This window comes from Macaca fascicularis, chromosome 16, assembly GCF_037993035.2.
Source record: "Macaca fascicularis isolate 582-1 chromosome 16, T2T-MFA8v1.1".
NCBI lineage: Eukaryota > Metazoa > Chordata > Mammalia > Primates > Cercopithecidae > Macaca > Macaca fascicularis.
Genome location: NC_088390.1, coordinates 8,801,780 through 8,819,837, shown reverse-complemented (window position 1 = coordinate 8,819,837; position 18,058 = coordinate 8,801,780). Strand labels below are relative to the sequence as shown.

Below are 18,058 nucleotides of genomic sequence, written 5' to 3'. Positions count from 1 at the left end.
CACCCCACCCCGCTCCGCGTCCCAGACAGAGAGGAGCGGAACGGGCGGCGTGGCCGGCGTGGGAGGGAGGGAGGGAGGCAGAGAGCACAGGAAGCCTGCGCTCGGTGGGAGCATGCTCAAGGTCACTGCCAGAGTCCAGCCAGAGACCCCAGGGCGTCCGCCGCACACCCGCCGTCCCACGCGAAGACGTCCGACCTCCGGCCAGATGAGTTCATGCAGCCTGACGGGATCAAGGAAGGCGGCCACCACGGAGTCAACATTTTAAATAGGGTCATTTCCGTTACCGTGTTTTGGCATTTCTTCCTATTTTAAGTTTCTGCAAACAAAAACGCGCAGGGCCGGGCGCGGTGGCTCACGCCTGTAATCCCAGCACTTTGAGAGGCCCAGGCGGGCGCATGACCTGAGGTCAGGAGTTCGAGACCAGCCTGGCTAACATGGCGAAACCCCGTCTCTACTAAGAATACAAAAATTAGCCGGGCGTTGTGGCGGGCGCCTGTAGACCCGGCTAGTCGGGAGGCTGAGGCAAGAGAATCGCTTGAACCCTGGAGGCAGAGGTTGCAGTGGGGTGAGATCTCGCCATTGCACTCTAGCCTGGGCGACAGAGCGAGACCGTCTCAAAAAAAAAAAAAAAAAAAAAAATTGGCGCAGACCCCGAGTCTCTTCCTCCGAGGGGCCTGGACTGGGCCCTCCTCCTGTGCCTGTCCCTGCGCACCCGCCACCTGTCCCCCCTTACCCTGCCCCGCCCCTCACCACCGCGTGCTGGGCCCGCCGCCGCCTGGTTTCTAACCTCCGGCCTCCTCGCGACTCCACCCCTGCTGCCGCTAAACGCCTCCTTTCTTTCTCTGCTCTTCTTCACCGCCATCCGACCAAGGCCCGGCCCCTCCCTCACCCTCACCCACACCTGAACCCCGGGGAGGCCCCAAGAGCAGGGCGCCCGCACAAGACCACTCCTCTACCCAATGCCCCTTCTCAGCCACACTCATCCAAAGCTGCCTCCTGGCTCTGGGCTCCATGGCAACCAGCAGCTAAGCAGGCCTAACGCCTTCCCAGAGTGCCTGAGGGCTAAGGGCAGGAGCAAGAGCATGACCCCAGCAAGGGGAGGACCAATGGGGGCAGGGGGCAGAGGGCAGCGCCTGGGCTCCATGTGTGGGCCACAGAACCAGGCAGCCTGTTGCTAGGTAACCACATCTCCCATCACTGCCCCAGCGCATCGTCTTGAGCGGCCCAACCTGTCTCCAGCCACCTTCTGTGGAGTCTCGAACACTATCATCTGTGGGACCCTGAAGGCCGAAGGGAGAAGCAAGAGCGCAGCCAGCACCCCTGAGCCACCTGTGGCTCTGCTACCCACTATTTCACTGTGAAGAGTCAGCTGCCTGGGCTGTGAGGTCACTGCCACCATGAGTCTGGGTATCATGGAAGAGGAAGACCTGGCCGAGTACTTCCGGCTGCAGTATGGGGAGCGGCTGCTGCAGATGCTCCAGTGAGAGTCTGAGGCCTGGCTTGCCCACCCCTCTGTGCCTGGGACCACTCACACCCACCCCATGCCTCATCTTCCAACCTGTCTGTCCCCTCCTCTCCTGTAACCCAGTGCCCCAAATAACCCTGGCACCAGTCCACCCCATCACGCTGGTCTCCACCCCGTCACCCTCCCCAGCTCACTCCTACATGGCCCTCTGTGCTTCTCAACACAACACTCCTTCCCTCGGAAAGGGAGAGAGGCCCCTCTCCTTCCCCATGGGTACCTGTCTCCACGGGTTACTCCCAGCCCCAGCCTACCCCTTCTCAGAATACACAGACCTTTTGTGTTCACATCTTGGACAGGAAACTCCCCAATGTTCAGGGACAGTCGGAGTCCCCATCCATCCGGCTACTGGAGAAGAAAAAGGAGACGAAAATCATGCATCATAATATGCTGCAGAAGAAAAAGGTGGAGACTCGGGGATGGAGTGCAGAGGGGCAGGAAAGGAGGAGAGTGGGCTGGGGCACCGGGAGAGCCTGTAGACAGCCCTCCATTGTCTGGGTGGGGTGGCTAGAGCCAGGAGTCCTCTATGTGGTCTGGTCTCTTTGGGGAGAACAGAAAGGATCTGGGTCTTGGGGGTACCACTGTCCAGGTATGCTCTGCTCTGAGCCAGGCATGGAATAGAAAGTGGGAGGCTCCTACGGACCCTCTTGGGCCTGGGAATGGAGCCTCTGGGGCAGGGATGCTGGGGTCTTCCTCGGTACTCATGTTAGGGGCCCTCCTGACCTCTCTGCTCCCCCACCCCCACCCCACCCCAAAGATGTTTCAGCGCAGAATGGAAACCCTGAACCTGCGCTGGGAGGAACTGGGCGTCAAGGAAGCCCAGCTGAAGGCTCACATCCAGAAGTTTGAGCAGTTCATCCAGGTTTGAAGGGGTGTGGGCAGCCACAGTGGCCGGGGGATCCACACTGCGCAGGTGGGCAAACTACCGCTCCTCCTCCTCCTCGCTTCTGCTGACTCCTCGCCCTGAGTTAAAAGCATCCTTAGTGCTTCAACATTGCCTGGCACCTCCCTAGGCATCCTTTATGTCCCCTACCTGTCTCCGTTTGTAATTTTCCATTTACCTGTCAGTCTGTGCTCCCTCTAGATGGCTGTTTCCTATTTCCTTTCCAGTACCTAGGACATACAGTTTCTCCAGCAAATGAACGCATGGATGAATGAATGAAGATGCTACAGTCAGGACTAAACACTTGGGGAATACAGTGATGAATGGGACAGTTTTAGTCCCTCCACCCACCCCACCCCTCCATCCTTGTCCTTGCACTGAAGGTCTGGGCAGGGGATAGTTGAAGGACCAGGCACTAGAGTCCATCCCAAGACACCCTCTCTCACTTCAGTCCTTAGTGGAGCAATTTAATCATCTTAAAAGTTCAGATTTATCCAGACCCACTCCAGTTTGCACTTCCGTGGCCCTGAAGGGCCTGGTCCAGCTCCGGGAGTGGGTAATGATTGCCGTCGACCACACAGAAGCCTCACTCTGAAGCACCTTCCTTCCTGCTCTGTGCCTAAGCCATGTGGGACAGGAAGTCCTTGGACTGGCACGTTCTCCAGAGGTCTAGTTCTTAGCAGCCAGAAAAACACTTATGGAATGGTTGGGACAGAAGATTTGGGCATGATTTCTCCAAATGGCTCTCAGAGGGTCGGTAGCTTCAATTCCCAGAGAGTTTGCTACAAGTACAGACCCCAGGGGCTTCCCTTGTTGCTTTCAGCACGTCTGAGGTTGGGCCCAGGCTTCTATAATTTTTTAAAAGCTCCCCAGGCAGTTCTGATGACCAGGTGGATTTGAAAGTCACTGGTTTAGACCCCCTCAGTCCTCTCCTGGGCTTACAGGGCAGCATACAGATCCTCCATGCACCTCCCTCAGTGGCCTCCAAGTGCCACCACCACATACGCCTGTCCATCTGGAATCACAGGAGCCCCTGAAGGGAGAAAGGAGCCACACAGGGCGAGGGGTGGGCTTGCCTCTAATCTTAGGGGAGGGCTCTGCAGAAGAAAGAGGCAGGATTGGATTGATTGCAGTAACTGAGCCTCGTTCTGTCCTCTGGGCATCGAACTGCCTGTTCCATCTCCTCCCTCAGCGGGATGCCAGTCTGAGCTCCTAGGAGCATGCTCTCCCAGTGGCCTTACTCCCCAGGCCCTACAGTACCAGGCACATCGCATCTCTCATCTTCCTAGAGCTCCAGGCCTGTTGCCCCAGCTTGTGAAAGGGAGAGGGGCTCCTGCCTCCCATCTCCACAGCTGGGAAAATGGAAGCACCGAGTACCAAATCGGGAGAAAATTCCCGCCTCCCAGCTCTGGTCTGGGAGTGGTCCTTCTGCTCCATGGAAAATGGCCACCGCTAAGAACAGAAACCACAGAAGCTTTGTCAGGAGGGTTCCCGCTCCCACTTCTGGACTTTCTTAGTCTTCTCAGGGGGTTGAGTTCTTCCAGACTCTGGGCCCAGTGCAATGTAGGTCTTCCCCAGTCCACTCTCTGAAGTCCAGAGCCCAGGAAAGAACCATTTCCCATCTGCCCCCTCTCGACCCCAGGTCACCTCTTTGGATTAAACCTCTGTCCTCACAGCCCCCTGAGCCCCACCCCAGTCCACAGAAATCTCTTCAACCAGGTTCAAATAACCCTGGAGAGTCTTTTCCTTCACCCCTCTTCTGCCCCATGGGTGGCCCAGCAATCTCTGCCTGTTGCCAGGATGGTTTGTGCAGACAGAGGGGTCTGAGGGCACCACCAGCCCCAGGAAGGCCTGGGCCCCGGGAGGGCCGGGAGAGGCTTCCTGACCAGCACCGCCTCCCCCGGCCCCAGGAGAACGACCAGAAACGGATCCGCGCCATGAAGAAAGCCAACAAGGAACGAGAACTGAAGCGCCAGCACATGCAGGAGCTGAGCAAGGGCAAGCAGGAGATGGTGGCGCTGCGGCTGGAGCACCAGCGGCTGAGTGCCAAGCTGCAGGACTACTCCATCTTCAACAAGTACCTAGAGAAGGTGGTGGAGAACTCCGAGGTGAGTCCAAGGAGCCTGGGAGTCCGGCCCTGGCACCTTCCTCAGTCCCACCTCCTCCTCCCCGGGCCCTGGGGTGGAGTTCAGGCTCAGCTGGCTGGGGACTGTGGACCCTCTGGGCCCCACGGGCTCTGCAGGATGGGCACCCTGCTCCGAGGAGATGCAGCCAGCCCTAGGGGGCAGTGGGGAGCAGCTAAAAGAAGCCTCTGGTGAGGCTGGAAGAGTTTCTCAAGGGGTGGGGCCTAGAGCTGTGCCTTTGTGTGTCTGTGTGAGTCACAACTGTGTATCTATCTTGTGAGTTACATGTTTATGTCTACATGTGTGTCCATGGCTGTGTCTGTCTACAGGGGTGTGTGTGTGTGCGCGTGTGTGTATCAACACGTGGCCTCCCTGTATCCCTGCGTCCCCTCCTTTCAGCGTCTTCTGTTTACTGGAGAGTAAATTGGGGAGAGGAAGGGAGAGGAGTTGGAACAACACCCAACCCCCTGCAGAACTGGGGTGCCTGGTTCGTGCTGGGCCCCGGGGTTGGTGCTTCACACGGGTAGCTTCATTCAGTTTGCTGGTCAGCCCCAGGGAGAACCCAAGCTGACCATCCCTTCCAGAGAAGGAAATGGAGGCTCCGAGAGGTTAAGTCACCTGCTCAGAGTCTCACAGCTCTGTCAGTGAGGAGAGCCTTTGCTTTCAGCCACTCCTCAGTGGGCCCCACAGTGCCACTGACAAGGGCTCTCCCTGCAGTCCCTGCGGCCGTAGCCCAGGGAACTTCTTAGTTCCGCTGTGCCTCTTGCAGCGTCTGACACTGCGATGTCCCTCCCAGAAACCCCCCTCTGCCCTCAACTCGGTGGCACCTCCCTCTCTCCCCTACCTCTGCCCCCTTCTTCTCAGGCTCCTCGGGTGGGGGCGCCTCTTCCCAGGTCCTTCTTTTATTTATTTATTTATTTATTTATTTATTTACTTACTTATTTATTTTTGAGACAGAGTCTCGCTCTGTCGCCCAGGCTGGAGTGCAGTGGCCGGATCTCAGCTCACTGCAAGCTCCGCCTCCCGGGTTCACGCCATTCTCCTGCCTCAGCCTTCCGAGCAGCTGGGACTACAGGCGCCCGCCACCACGCCTGGCACAGTGTTTGCCAGGATGGTCTCGATCTCCTGACCTCGTGATCCACCTGCCTCAGCCTCCCAAAGTGCTGGGATTACAGGCGTGAGCCACCACGCCCGGCCTCTTCCCAGGTCCTTATGTGGTGGGTCCAGGTTCTCTGTCTCAGATCCTCCCCGCCCCCCCCCCCTTTTTTTTTTTTTTTTGTTTGAGACAGAGTTTGGCTCTTGTTGCCCAGGATGGAGTGCAGTGTCTTGATCTCAGCTCACTGCAACTTCCACTTTCCCATTTTCAAGTGATTCTCCTGCCTCAGCCTCCCGAGTAACTGGGATTACAGGCACCTGCCATCATGCCCAACTAATTTTTGTATTTTTAGTAGAGATGGGGTTTCACCATGTTGGCCTGGCTGGTCTCGAACTCCTGACCTTGTGATCCGCCTGCCTTGGCCTCCCAAAGTGCTGGGATTACAGGCATGAGCAATCCTACACTTTTCTTCTGAGCAATGTCCAGAGCCTCCCATGGATGCCACTCATGTCACATCTCCTCCCCCATGTGACCAACAGCCAAGAGGGCCCCTCACTAGGGCAGATGGAGGCACCCGCCCCAGGGGTGTGGATCCATGTCCTCCGAGGAGAGGGGCGACAGGATGCACAACTGTTCACAGTTCCCACAATTTCCATATCACACCACTAACCTAATTTACTCATGCGTGAGTCCCACCTCTGCATTATTTCCTCTACTCAAAGGTGCTACGTACTGTAAGGTCAGGGGTTCATTTCATGGTTGGGGTTTGTTTGAGGGGGGGCGGGCAGGAAGTAAGGAGGGACTACCAGATTAAAACTGCAGATAAATTACAAGATATGGCCAGGCACTCTGGCTCACGCCTGTAATCCCAGCACTTCGGGAGGCCAAGACGGGTGGATCACCTGAGGTCAGGAGTTCAACACCAGCGTGACCAACATGGTGAAACCCCGTCTCTACTAAAAACACAAAAATTAGCCGGGCGTGGTGACAGGCGCCTGTAATCCTGGCTACTCAGGAGGCTGAGGCAGGAGAATCGCTTGAACCCAGGAGGAGGAGGTTGCAGTGAGCCGAGGTCACGCCATCGCACTCCAGCCTGGGGGCCAAGAGGGAAACTCCGTCTCAAAAACAAACAAACCAAAAAAAATTGTAAGATGTGTCTTGAATTCAGAGTTGGTAAAATATGTATCTTAGAATGGAGGAAATTGGCCTGTGTCTCCCCCCTAAGCTTGAGACCCCCAAGTTTAACTCATCCCGTGCACACTCATCTCATCTGCTTCCTGCCACCCCCAGGACAGCCCTGCCACTGGCCCGTCCTGTGCTGGTGAAAGGCAGGACCACCCACTCACAGCCCCGCCAGAACTCGGGCCTCCTTGGCTCCTCCCTCCTGCTCAGTGCCACAGCTATCAATCCGCAGATCTGGTCTGTTCTGCCTTGGAAGTATTTCTGGAATCCAGCCCCTGCCCCTTCCTCATCCAGGCCACCAGTGGTACCTCGTCTGGAGTTCAACTCCACGTCATTCCTGACCAGCCTGTTTGGCATTCCCCCCACCCCCCTCTCTTTCTCTTTTTTCTTCTTTGTTTATTTTGTTCAAAATACTTTAAGCATACTGGAGAGTATAGAGACACACATAACAGCAACCAAGTACTCATCACACAGCTTTGCTAAATCTTCGTATTTTTCCCATCTGCCCCCAGTTCTTTTGTCTTAAATCAAACACTACCGATAATTGAAATCCAATAAATGAAATCCTTTGTGTCCTTCCAAATCTTATGCTTCTTCATCTCTCCTCAGACATCAGGAGTATCCCACTTTTAAAAATTCTCCTCATGCTTGTGTTTATTATTTTGTAACATTTAACTTTTTGTAACTTTTTATTTGAGTATTCTGCTGTCAAAAATTGTCAAATAGCCAGGCACAGTGGCTCATGCCTGTAATCCCAGCACTTTGGGAGGCCAAGGTGGGCGGATCACGAGGTCAGGAGTTCAAGACCAGCCTGATCAACACAGTAAAACCCTGTCTCTACTAAAAATACAAAAATTAGCTAGGCATGGTGGCGGGTGCCTGTAATCCCAGCTACTCTGGAGGCTGAGGCAGGAGAATCACTTGAACCCGGGAGGCAGAGGTTGCAGTGAACCAAGATGGTGCCATTGCACTCTAGCCTGAGCGACAGAGCTAGACTCCATCTCAAAAAAAAAAAAAAAAAAACCTCAAATCATGCTTCTTTTTATTATTTTGTCACATTTAATGTTTTGTAACTTTTTATACGGAATTTTTTAAGCATACACAAAAGTAAAGACAATAGTCTATTGAACACCTGTCGCTCATTACCTGATTCTAATAACGATTAATTCATAGTCATGTCCCCCACACTTTCCCACCTCTGCCATTTTGAAGCAAACAATATATTTTCATCCATTTGTGTCTCTCTGCAGTATGTATCTCTAAGAGATGAGAGCTCTTTTTAAAATAACCACAACACCATTGTCACACCTACTATAAAATTGATAGTAATTCCTTAACATCAAATATAGTATCATTTATTGCACAAAATGGGCCAAGTGTAGTGGCTCATGCCTATAATCTCAGTGCTTTGGGAAGCTGAAGTGAGAGGATCACTTGAGCCCAGGAGTTCAAGACCAGCCTGGGCAACAAAATGAGACCCCCCAACTCTGCAAAAAATTTTAAAAAAATCAGTCAGGATTGGTGGTACACACATGTGGTCCCAGCTACTTGGGAGGCTGAGGCAGGAGGACTCCATGAGCCCAGGAGGTCAGGGCTGCAGGGAGCTGTGTTTATGCCACCATCCTCCAGCCTGAGCAATAGAGTGAGACCTGTCTTTTAAGACAGATTATTGCACGGATGCTTTTTGTACAGTTGGTTTGTTCCAGTGAGAGTCCATATAAGGTCCTCACACTGCCCTTAGTTGATATGCTTCTTAAGCCACACATAAAACAGGTTATATCATATGATTCCACGGATGTGTTTAAAAACAGGTAAAATTAATCTTTATTGATAGAAGTCAGAATACTGGTTTCCTCAATGGTCGAGGGAAGATACTCACTAGCAACCTTTCCTCATTTCTTTGCTAGAATACTACCGTAAAGAAAAGGACTTCATAAAGAAACCCTTTCCTTCATCAACCATTTGATTACTACGTGGGTCTCACAGAGAAAGTTTGTTAAACGCTTTATTTAGTTTTCAGAATAATGAATTGGTTCTGTAGCACTGACCTGTAATGCTTCTAGTATCCTTATGAACTTAGGGATTTTTAACATATTTGATATGTTTTAATCCCTTGCACTTATTCTTACTAATGTTCAAATCATCTCATCTTTGGGCAGTGGGAAGCTCTTCGATTTGGCACCTAAATCCTTTTGACATCAGCATTAAGTTTTAGAGGTGTGTTCCTAGTAACTCTGATGTGGTCCATTTATTTGAACTGTGGTATGCTGTTGCACTGTGTGCCAGATGAACTTTCAGAAATGCAGACGTGAATTGTCTCTTTACTTCTTAAAATCCTTCAATGGATAAAGTCCACACTCCTTCCCAAGGTTTACTGAGCTTGCTTGATTGTTTTCTTTTTCTTTTTTCTTTCTTTCTTTTTCTTTCTCTCTCCTTTCTTTCTTTCTTTTTTCTTTCCCTTCCTTCCTCCCTCTTTCTTTTTTTTCTTTTCCTTCCTTCCTTCCTCCCTCCCTCTCTCTCTTTTCTCCTCCTCCTCCTCCTCCTCCTCCTCCTCCTCCTCCTCCTCCTCCTCCTCCTCCTCCTCCTCCTCCTCCTTCTTCTTCTTCTTCTTCTTCTTCTTCTTCTTCTTCTTCTTCTTCTTCTTCTTCTTCTTCTTCTTCTTCTCCTCCTCCTCCTCCCCCCTCTCCCTTCTTCCTTCTCCCTTCTCCCTTCTTCCTTCCCTCATTCTTTCTTCTTCTTTCTTCTTCCTTTCTTCTTCTTCTTCTCAATCTCTCCCTCCCCATCTTGAACTCAGGCTACCTTGAGCATCCTGAACAAACCACCCCATATTCCATTCATCTTTGCCCAGGCTGTCGCCTTCACCTGTAGCACTGCCTCACCTCCCTACACCTGCTTTTGCTGGCTATCTTCTATTCATACCTCCCATCTCATTTCAGCCACCCTTTCTCCCAAGAAACCTTTTCTGGCTGTTCCTACCTCCTTCAGTGCTGGGCTGTGTGGCCCTTCCCCAAAGAGGCATATTTGGGGAAAGGCCAGCAGGGCAGTTCCCAGGACATGCATCCATCACTGGAGATGTCATGAGATGGAGAAGGTGCTCGGGAAGTTTCCCCTGGGTGGCTGAAAGGTACGCTTTGATAAGCCCCTAGGAAGGCAACTTGGCATCACAGAAATGGGGTTCGTGCTGCCTTCTAAAGAGCGTGGGTTTCAGGACTTCTGTTCCACTGAGTGGGACCTGAGGGTTAGGGCTGGACTGGCATGATTCTGGACCAGGCTGGGGGAGGTGAGCTGAGTCTGGCAGGCCACCTGCCCCACCAGCACCCTCTCCAGCCCCTGCTTCTCCTTCAGCAAATGAATAACTACCAGAGATGACCAACTTGAAGGTTTTCCCAGAGTCCCGTCCTGCCCCATCCCCCAGTCATAGGGAGGGCTTTTCTTGCTGTTGTAACTGACTGTTTCCTTGTCTGTCTGTCCTCCATGCCACCCCTCAAGCTGTAAGCTTCCTAAGAGCAGAGTCTGGTTTTCTTATCTCCTGCTATTTCCCTAGCATTTAGCACAGCTCCTGGCTTGTAAGTGGTTCCTGGTACAATCTTGTTGAATAGGAAATTCTTGCCTCGGGAGACGTTGCAAATTGCCTTCCATCAGCAATGATCAACCTGGCTGTGCCTAGAACCACCTGGGGATCTTTTGCAACATTCAGATGCCAGAGACCACAGAAGACTTGTTTACTCATCCGAATCTGCGGGGGTGGAGACTGGCAGGTGTCCTTTTTAAAGCCCCTGCAGGTGATTCTCACATGCACTTAAAATCGAAAATCCCTGGCCCAGTTGTACATCCCTCTGCCCAACAAATGTACCATGGCCCATACAAACCCAGGAGAAGCAGGCGGCAGGACCCCAGCGTCCCTCACAGCCTCTGGCCATGACCCTGGCCAAGGGCTTGCCTGCCCAGGTGTCCAGGTGTCCGGGCATTCCAGGCTGGGGGTCGGCAGGACTGAGTGGCTCCCTCAGGCCCCCGGGGCTGGCTGTGCATTGACCTGAGCCCCTGACCACAGTTCGAGGAGATCCATGAGGTGATCGCGCGCTACAAGACGCTGGTGAGCATGCACCACGACCTCATGCAGTCTGCGCAGGAGGGCCAGGAGAAGATTGAGCGCGCCAAGGCCCGGCTGGCGCGCTACATGGAGGAAAAGGATGATGAGATCCTGCAGCAAAACAATGAGCTGGCAAGGCTGCAGATGCGCTTCGACCATGCCCGCAGCAATGTCATCATCTGGGTGAGGGGCCCGGGGCGGGCCAGGGGGCGCCTGGGCACTGGGTGAGTGAGGGCCCTGAGCATGCATACACACACACACACGCACACACACACACACGCACACATACACCACATGCTGTGCTCATGCCCCGTCCTTATCCCCTCCCCAGGAATCTCGCTGGGCACACATCCAGAACACCGCAGCCAAGAAGACGCTGCTGCTTGGCACTATTAAGATGGCCACGCTGAACCTCTTCCAGATCGTGAGCAAGCAGCTGAAGGAGGTGACCGAGGTGGCCCTGGAGGACACCCACAAGCAGCTGGACATGGTAGGAGGAGGGGACAGGTACTGGGCCCATGGGGTCAGCTGGGCCGAGGAGGTTGCCAGTGGTTGGGTAGAAGAATGAACCCGACAGAGCAGCAGAGCAGGGACTCTCAAAATTTAACAACATCAGGATCACCTGGGAGGGTGAGCAGTCTTACTGGGCCCCACCCCCAGAGTCTCTGACTCAGTGGATCTGAGATGAGAACCCAGGAATTTACATTTTCAGCAAGTTCCCAAGTGACACGGCTGGTTCGGGAACTTTGAGAACCGTTGCATTAGCAGCAAAACCCTTTTTAGCCCCAGTCTAGAGAGCAGTAGCAGGAACCCACTATTGAATCCATTAGTTGTACAAAACAGCCTTATTAAATTCTAGTGAGATACTGTGGCCTGCTGAAGGCTTGAGCTTGAGACCCACACTTTGTTAAAAGGAGAAACTGGGGCTGGGCACGGTGACTCACACCTGTAATCCCAGCACTTTGGGAGGCCGAGGTGGGTGGATCACCTGAGGTTGGGAGTTCAAGGCCAGCCTCAAAAAAAAGAAAAAAAAAGTAATTGACTGAGAGACACTTTCCCTACTTAAAAAAAAAAAAAGTGAAACTCATGAAATATACACAACTAGGAAAAAGGAGTTCCCTAAAACAAATTATTAGCCTACATTTTAAAGCATGTTTGAACAGAATTATTTTATAGCCCAAAGGAGGGCATTTGTAAGCAAGTGTGTTCTAGAAGTAGCAATTCTCATCGTTTCGCCTTTACATGCCTACAGTTTATCGAGGACTCCCAGAGAGCTTTTCTTTATGGGATTGTATCTATTGATAATTGCCATCCTAGACATTAAAACAGAAAATTTAAAAATATTTGTTTAATTCATTCATTTTTAAATAATGATAAAAAGTACGTTAACAGAAATAGCATTTTTTATGAAAAAAAGTTTCGAAAGTGTTTTGTGAGAAGAGTGGCATTACTTGCAAACTCCTTTAACGTCTGGTTTCACAGAGGACAGGCAGGCGCTCACGTCCACTCCTGCGTTCATTCTGTTGTGACAGCATGTGTCATGAAAACTCGTCTCTGGAAAATGCCACTGTGTACTCGTGAGAGAGTAAGAGCGACAAAAGGCAAATAACATGTTAATATTATCGTAAAAAGAGTTTTGGCCTCAAAAACCCCTGTCCTCCAGAATAGGGTCTACAGAGACTCCCAGAAATCCTCAGGCCCCTCCCCTCAGCCTCCCAGAGGTCCTCAGGCCCTTGCCCTTAGCTGTTGTAAAGAAAGATGCAGCAGGAGTGCCCAGCACGGTGGCTCACACCTGTAATCCCAGCACTTTGGGAGGCCGAGGTGGGTGGATCACCTGAGGTCAGGAGTTCGAGACCAGCCCGGCCAACATGGTGATATCCCATCTCTACTAAAAATACAAAAATTAGCCAGGCATCGTGGCAGGAACCTGTAATCCCAGCTACTCGGGAGGCTGAGGCAGGAGAATCGCTTGAATCCGGGAGGCAAAGGTTGCAGTGAGCCGAGATCGTGCCACTGCACTCCAGCCTGGGTGACAAGAGCAAGACTCCGTCTCCAGGTTCAGTGGGAGATGCCGCCCTCCAGCAGCTTACTCCCACAGGCACATCTCCTGCTGAGACCATAGCTTCTAGTCCATCCACTCCAAATTTTGAGTACCTGAATCCCTCTCGATTCACCTCTACAGGAGAACTTCAGATTGCCCAAAAGTTATTTGAAAATATCTCACTTCATTCCCATAGGAGATGAACCTACTCACGGAAATACACATGACCAAGTAGCCTAAAGATTTAAAATTGAGGACCTGGGAAAGTACAAGTTGAAATCAGAGGTCGAGGATGGAGAGAAATACAGACTGCCCTTGGTTCTTAAGGGTCTTAGACAGGGGCTCTGAGCTTGTCGGTAACCTAATGAAAAGCCACCTGCAGCTCTTATACCAGAATAAGAAAATATAAGGTTTCCTCCGAGACAGCGCACCTTTTCCCGGCACTTAGTTCTCACTGAAATTTCTCGATGAGCCTTCATTCACACTATGAATAATGTTCTCAACAGCTTCCCTGCAACCAATGCAGGCACTGGCTTTGTAAGGCAGCTGCTTATACAGAACAAGGAACGTGGTACACAGGACAGCTTAGGAAAAGCGATTCTGCAGACGACCAAGTCATTTGAATTCCATAGAGCGTGTCATGGAAGGTTTGGCATTATCCCTGAAGAAAAGCCAAACTATCTGAACAAGCACTTTCCAAACTGAATCCTGAGATATTGTGTCCTGGGGGAATAAAAGGACTCCGTAGACTACTACATTTAGAAACTCTAAATTAAACGAAGATAAGTTTAAAAACACAAAAAGGACCTGGAGTCTTTGCTATAGTTCTGTGCCCTGAGATGCTCCCAGCAGACAGCGTTTCTAGAACTGACTTGACCACAGAACTCCTTTGGGGCACGTGACCACTTATGACAAGAACATAGCTCAGGAAATGCTGACCTGTCTTCTCTGTCATCTTGGGAAAGCCACTTCAATTCACTGACTCTCTGTTTTCTCATTTGCAAAATGGGAATGATACTGGTAATGGTAACAGTATCAGCAGCTGACAGTCGTCGAGAGTTTTGGACAGTCTGAGTAGTTCCATCTTCAGAGACAGCCTTGAAAAGGAGAAGTTTTAGAACTGAAATCCTTTAATCCTTTTTTTTTTAAATTTTTTTTTTTTTAATTTCAGATTCAGGAGTGCATGAGCAGGTTTGTTTTTTGTTTTGTTTTGTTTTGTTTTTTTTGAGACGGAGTCTCACTCTGTCCCCCAGGCTGGAGTGCAGTGGCACAATCTCGGCTCACTGCAAGCTCCACCTCCTGGGTTCATGCCATTCTCCTGCCTCAGCCTCCCAAGTAACTGGGACTGCAGGCAACCGCCACCATGCCCAGCTAATTTTTTGTATTTTTAGTAGAGATGGGGTGTCACTGTGTTACTCAGGATGGTCTCGATCTCCTGACCTCGTGATCTGCCCCCTCGGCCTCCCAAAGTTCTGGGATTACAGGCGTGAGCCACCGCGCCCGGCCAAGCAGGTTTGTTATGTAGGTAAATTCACATCACAAGGGTTTGTTCTACAGGTTATTTCATCACTCAGGTATTAAGCCTAGTATCCAATAGTCAGTTTTTCTGATCCTCTCCCTCCTCTCACTCTCCACCCTCAAGCAGATTCCAGTACGTGTTGTTCCCCTCTTTGTGTCCATGTGTTCTCATCATTTAGCTCCCACTAATAAGTGAGAACACGCAGTATTTGGTTTTCTGTTCCTGCATTAGTTTGCTAAGGATAATGACCTCCAGCTCCATCCATGTTCCTGCAAAGGACATGCTCTCATTCTTTTTTATGGGTGCATAGTATTCCATGGTGTATAAATACCACATTTTCTTTATCCAGTCTACTACTGATGGGCATTTAGGTTGATTCTCTTTGCTATTGTGAATAGTGCTTCAGTAAACATCCCCATGCGGCCAGGCGCGGTGGCTCAAGCCTGTAATCCCAGCACTTTGGGAGGCTGAGACGGGCGGATCACGAGGTCAGGAGATCGAGACCATCCTGGCTAACACGGTGAAACCCCGTCTCTACTAAAAAATACAAAAAAACTAGCCGGGCGAGGTGGCAGGCGCCTGTAGTCCCAGCTACTCGGGAGGCTGAGGCAGGAGAATGGCGTGAACCCCGGAGGCGGAGCTTGCAGTGAGCTGAGATCCGGCCACTGCACTCCAGCCTGGACGACAGAGCCAGACTCCGTCTCAAAAAAAAAAAAAAAAAACCAAAAACAAAAAAACAAAAAAAACACCCCCATGCATGTGTGTTTATGATAGAACGATTTATATTCCTTTGGGTATATACCCAGTAATAGGACTGCTATGTTGAACGGTAGTTCTATTTTAACTCTTTGAGGAATCGCCATGCTGCTTTCCACAATGGTTGAACTAATTGCACTTCCACCAACGGTGTATGAACGTTCTCTTTTCTCCACAACCTCAGCAGCATCTGTAATTTTTCTGACTTTTTAATAGTAGCTAGCCATTCTGAGTGAGATGGTATCTCACTGTGGTTTTGGTTTGCGTTCGAACTGATATCTTAGAGGCTGTCTGGGCCAATCTTTTCTCCCTCTCTCCTTATTAAAGATGAAGAAACAGTCCCAGAAAGATGGAGTGATTGTCCCAGAACCGTGACGGGGGCCCAGCTAGGTCATCTGACTTCTGGAGCAGTGCCCTTTTCTGTGTCACGCTGACTGCGTGCTCTTTAAAACAGAAGCCAGTGAACAGAGTTCACATTCCTTCTCATGACTGAAAGTTATCATGATGAGCATCAGCCCTGGGTTTCGAGTGCACGACCACATTGAGGGTGGTGAAGTTGTGGAAGGCGGTCTGCCCACGCTGACAGGACCCTGCCTGCGAAATCCTTTTCACCCACTAGCCTGCTTGTGACCCTTTCTTTCTTCTCCCTCCTGCTCGACTCTCAGCCTGGACTTCATACATCACCAGGTCTGCCTCCGGGAGTTCCTAACTCCATCCGTTTGTTGCTTCTAATTGCCTACACCTGACACTCAATTTCACCTCAAAACATTGTCATATGAGAGAAAGTGGCCTCCTCAAGAAGTCAGTCATGGCCGGGCACAGTGTCTCATGCCTGTAATCCCAGCCTTTTGGGAGGCCGAGGCGGGTGGATCACTTGAGGTCAGTGGTTCGAGACCAGCCCGGCCAACATGGTGAAACCCCATCTCTACCAAAAACACAAAAATTGGCCGGGCATGGTCGCAGGTACCTGTAATCCCAGCCACTCAGGAGGCTGAGACACAGAATCGCTTAAACCCAGGGAGCGGAGGTTGCAGTGAGCCTAGATCGCGCCACTGCACTCCAGCCTGAGTGACAGAGCAAGACTCTCATATCAAAAAAATAAATAAATAAAAATTTAAAAAGAAGTCAGTCACAGGAAAGCAATGGTGAACTCTTTAAAAGTGAATGCCTGGGATGCTCCGTCTTGGGACGGGGGAGGCCTCTGGGGGGCGGAGTTAACTCTGGGCTCCTTGCCTTTCTAGATCCAACAGTTTATCCAAGACCTGTCAGACATCTGGGCAGAGGTGAAAAAGAAGGAACAACAGCAAGTCCGGGTTTAAGGAGGCAGCCTGGTTCCAGAATGTCCTGAGACAGAGGTCGTAAGAGAAGAAGTCGTGAGCCTGCGGTCCAGCCAGTCCAGCTTGGGACCGACGCCCGCGGTGCCTTCCTGCTGAGGAACACCTGCTTATTTTCCCCCCTGGACCTCACTCTATCCCTGAAAACAGTGAATGTTCTAAGAAGTTTGTTCTCAAGTTCTCTCTAGCCCTTGGTAGTTTATTCATGGGGAAGAGTGTAGCGATGGGGGGACCCACACCACAAGCACTCACTCTCAAAGCTGGTCACCTGGGCTGCCTGGGAATCAGAAACCACATCTTAGGCCTGGTGTCCCCTCGGCTTTGGGCTCACACACAGTCAGTGTGCAGGTGGGCAGCAAACCAGTAAGGTCCGTACAGAGGACTCTTCTGTCATCTACAACTTCAAATTTTTATTTTATTTTATTTATTTTATTTTATTTTGTGATGGAGTTTTGCTCTTGTTGCCCAGGCTGAAGGGCGAGGCACGATCTCAGCTCGCTGCAACCCCTGCCTCCTGGGTTCAAGCGATTCTCCTGCCTCAGCCTCCCCAGTAGCTAGGATTACGGGCACCCACCACCACGCCCAGCTAATTTTGTAATTTTAGTAGAGACAGGGTTTCACCATGTTGGTCAGGCTGGTCTCGAACTCCTGACCTCAGGTGATCCACCCGCCCCGGCCTCCCAAAGTGTTGGATTACAGGCGTGAGGTGTTTCTAATTTGGGTGCAAAGACCCACTTAAAACTACGAAGGCAGCTTCCCAGGTCAAAGCTGCAACAGTGCTGAGTCGAGAACTCTGCCCTGACTTCAGGAGCAAGCTCTGCTCCCCTGCCCCACTGTGTGCACTAAAACGTGCAAGCCAGTGTCAGCAACGCGAAGGAAGGAATAGCCCTAGTTACTGCCCTAGTTACTGGGCAGGTCACCAGTAACTAGGGAGGGGTCACTCATGTGCCAAATGACAAGCTCAAGGCTCAGGAACGGGCTGGGATGATGGATTAAAACCAGCCAAACTCAACTCAGTCCAGGTCAATGTAAAGTCTCAAACTTAGGTTCAACGATTTTTAAATCAATAGCAAAAGCCAAGTCAGAGAGCCGCGGGGAAGTAACATTTATTCAACAGGGACTTCGTTTGTATCCGCCTCTTGAAAACCCAGTGAGGCATCGTTATCCTGACTCACAGAGCAGGATGCTTGCCTGGGAACACCGGCTACAGGACGACAGGGCCAGGACTCACCCTTTTGTCTGCTCTTCCTGAGCCTGGTCTCTCCTCCTCGCCAGTCTGCCTCCCAGAAGGCAGAGGCCCTGTGCTTTTGTCCCCAAAGCAGGCTGAGGAGCAGACTCGAACAAGGCTCTGTGTCTCCTCCCTGGCCCTGTGATCCTAGAGGGCCCTCAGACTGCTCGGATTCCTGTTGCCTCAGGAAAGGCACTGCTGCAGCTGCCCTGCTGGGATCGCTGCGTGGCCGCAGTAACCCCTCACCTTCACATACAACACCTTACAGTGGTGGTTCTCAGGCG

General features: G+C 51.4%; 1 protein-coding gene across 1 annotated transcript; it reads left to right on the top strand.

Annotated features, from left to right (window-relative positions):
* The first annotated feature begins 4 nt into the window (after positions 1–4).
* On the top strand, positions 5–16,777 carry CCDC42 (coiled-coil domain containing 42). The gene is made up of 7 exons (XM_065532764.1): positions 5–1,480; positions 1,822–1,927; positions 2,280–2,384; positions 4,316–4,513; positions 10,858–11,079; positions 11,228–11,386; positions 16,454–16,777. Exons 1-7 carry the CDS (start codon positions 1,398–1,400, stop codon positions 16,529–16,531), a joined length of 951 nt encoding a protein of 316 aa, XP_065388836.1. The 5' UTR covers positions 5–1,397; the 3' UTR covers positions 16,532–16,777.
* Positions 16,778–18,058: the final 1,281 nt, after the last annotated feature.

Excerpts from the sequence above, each read along its gene's own strand:
- CCDC42 (XM_065532764.1), top strand. The coding sequence starts at position 1,398 with ATGAGTCTGGGTATCATGGAAGAGGAAGACCTGGCCGAGTACTTCCGG. Across the intron at positions 1,481-1,821 it reads CGGCTGCTGCAGATGCTCCA|GAAACTCCCCAATGTTCAGG; the intron begins GTGAGAGTCTGA and ends CATCTTGGACAG. Across the intron at positions 11,387-16,453 it reads CCCACAAGCAGCTGGACATG|ATCCAACAGTTTATCCAAGA; the intron begins GTAGGAGGAGGG and ends TTGCCTTTCTAG.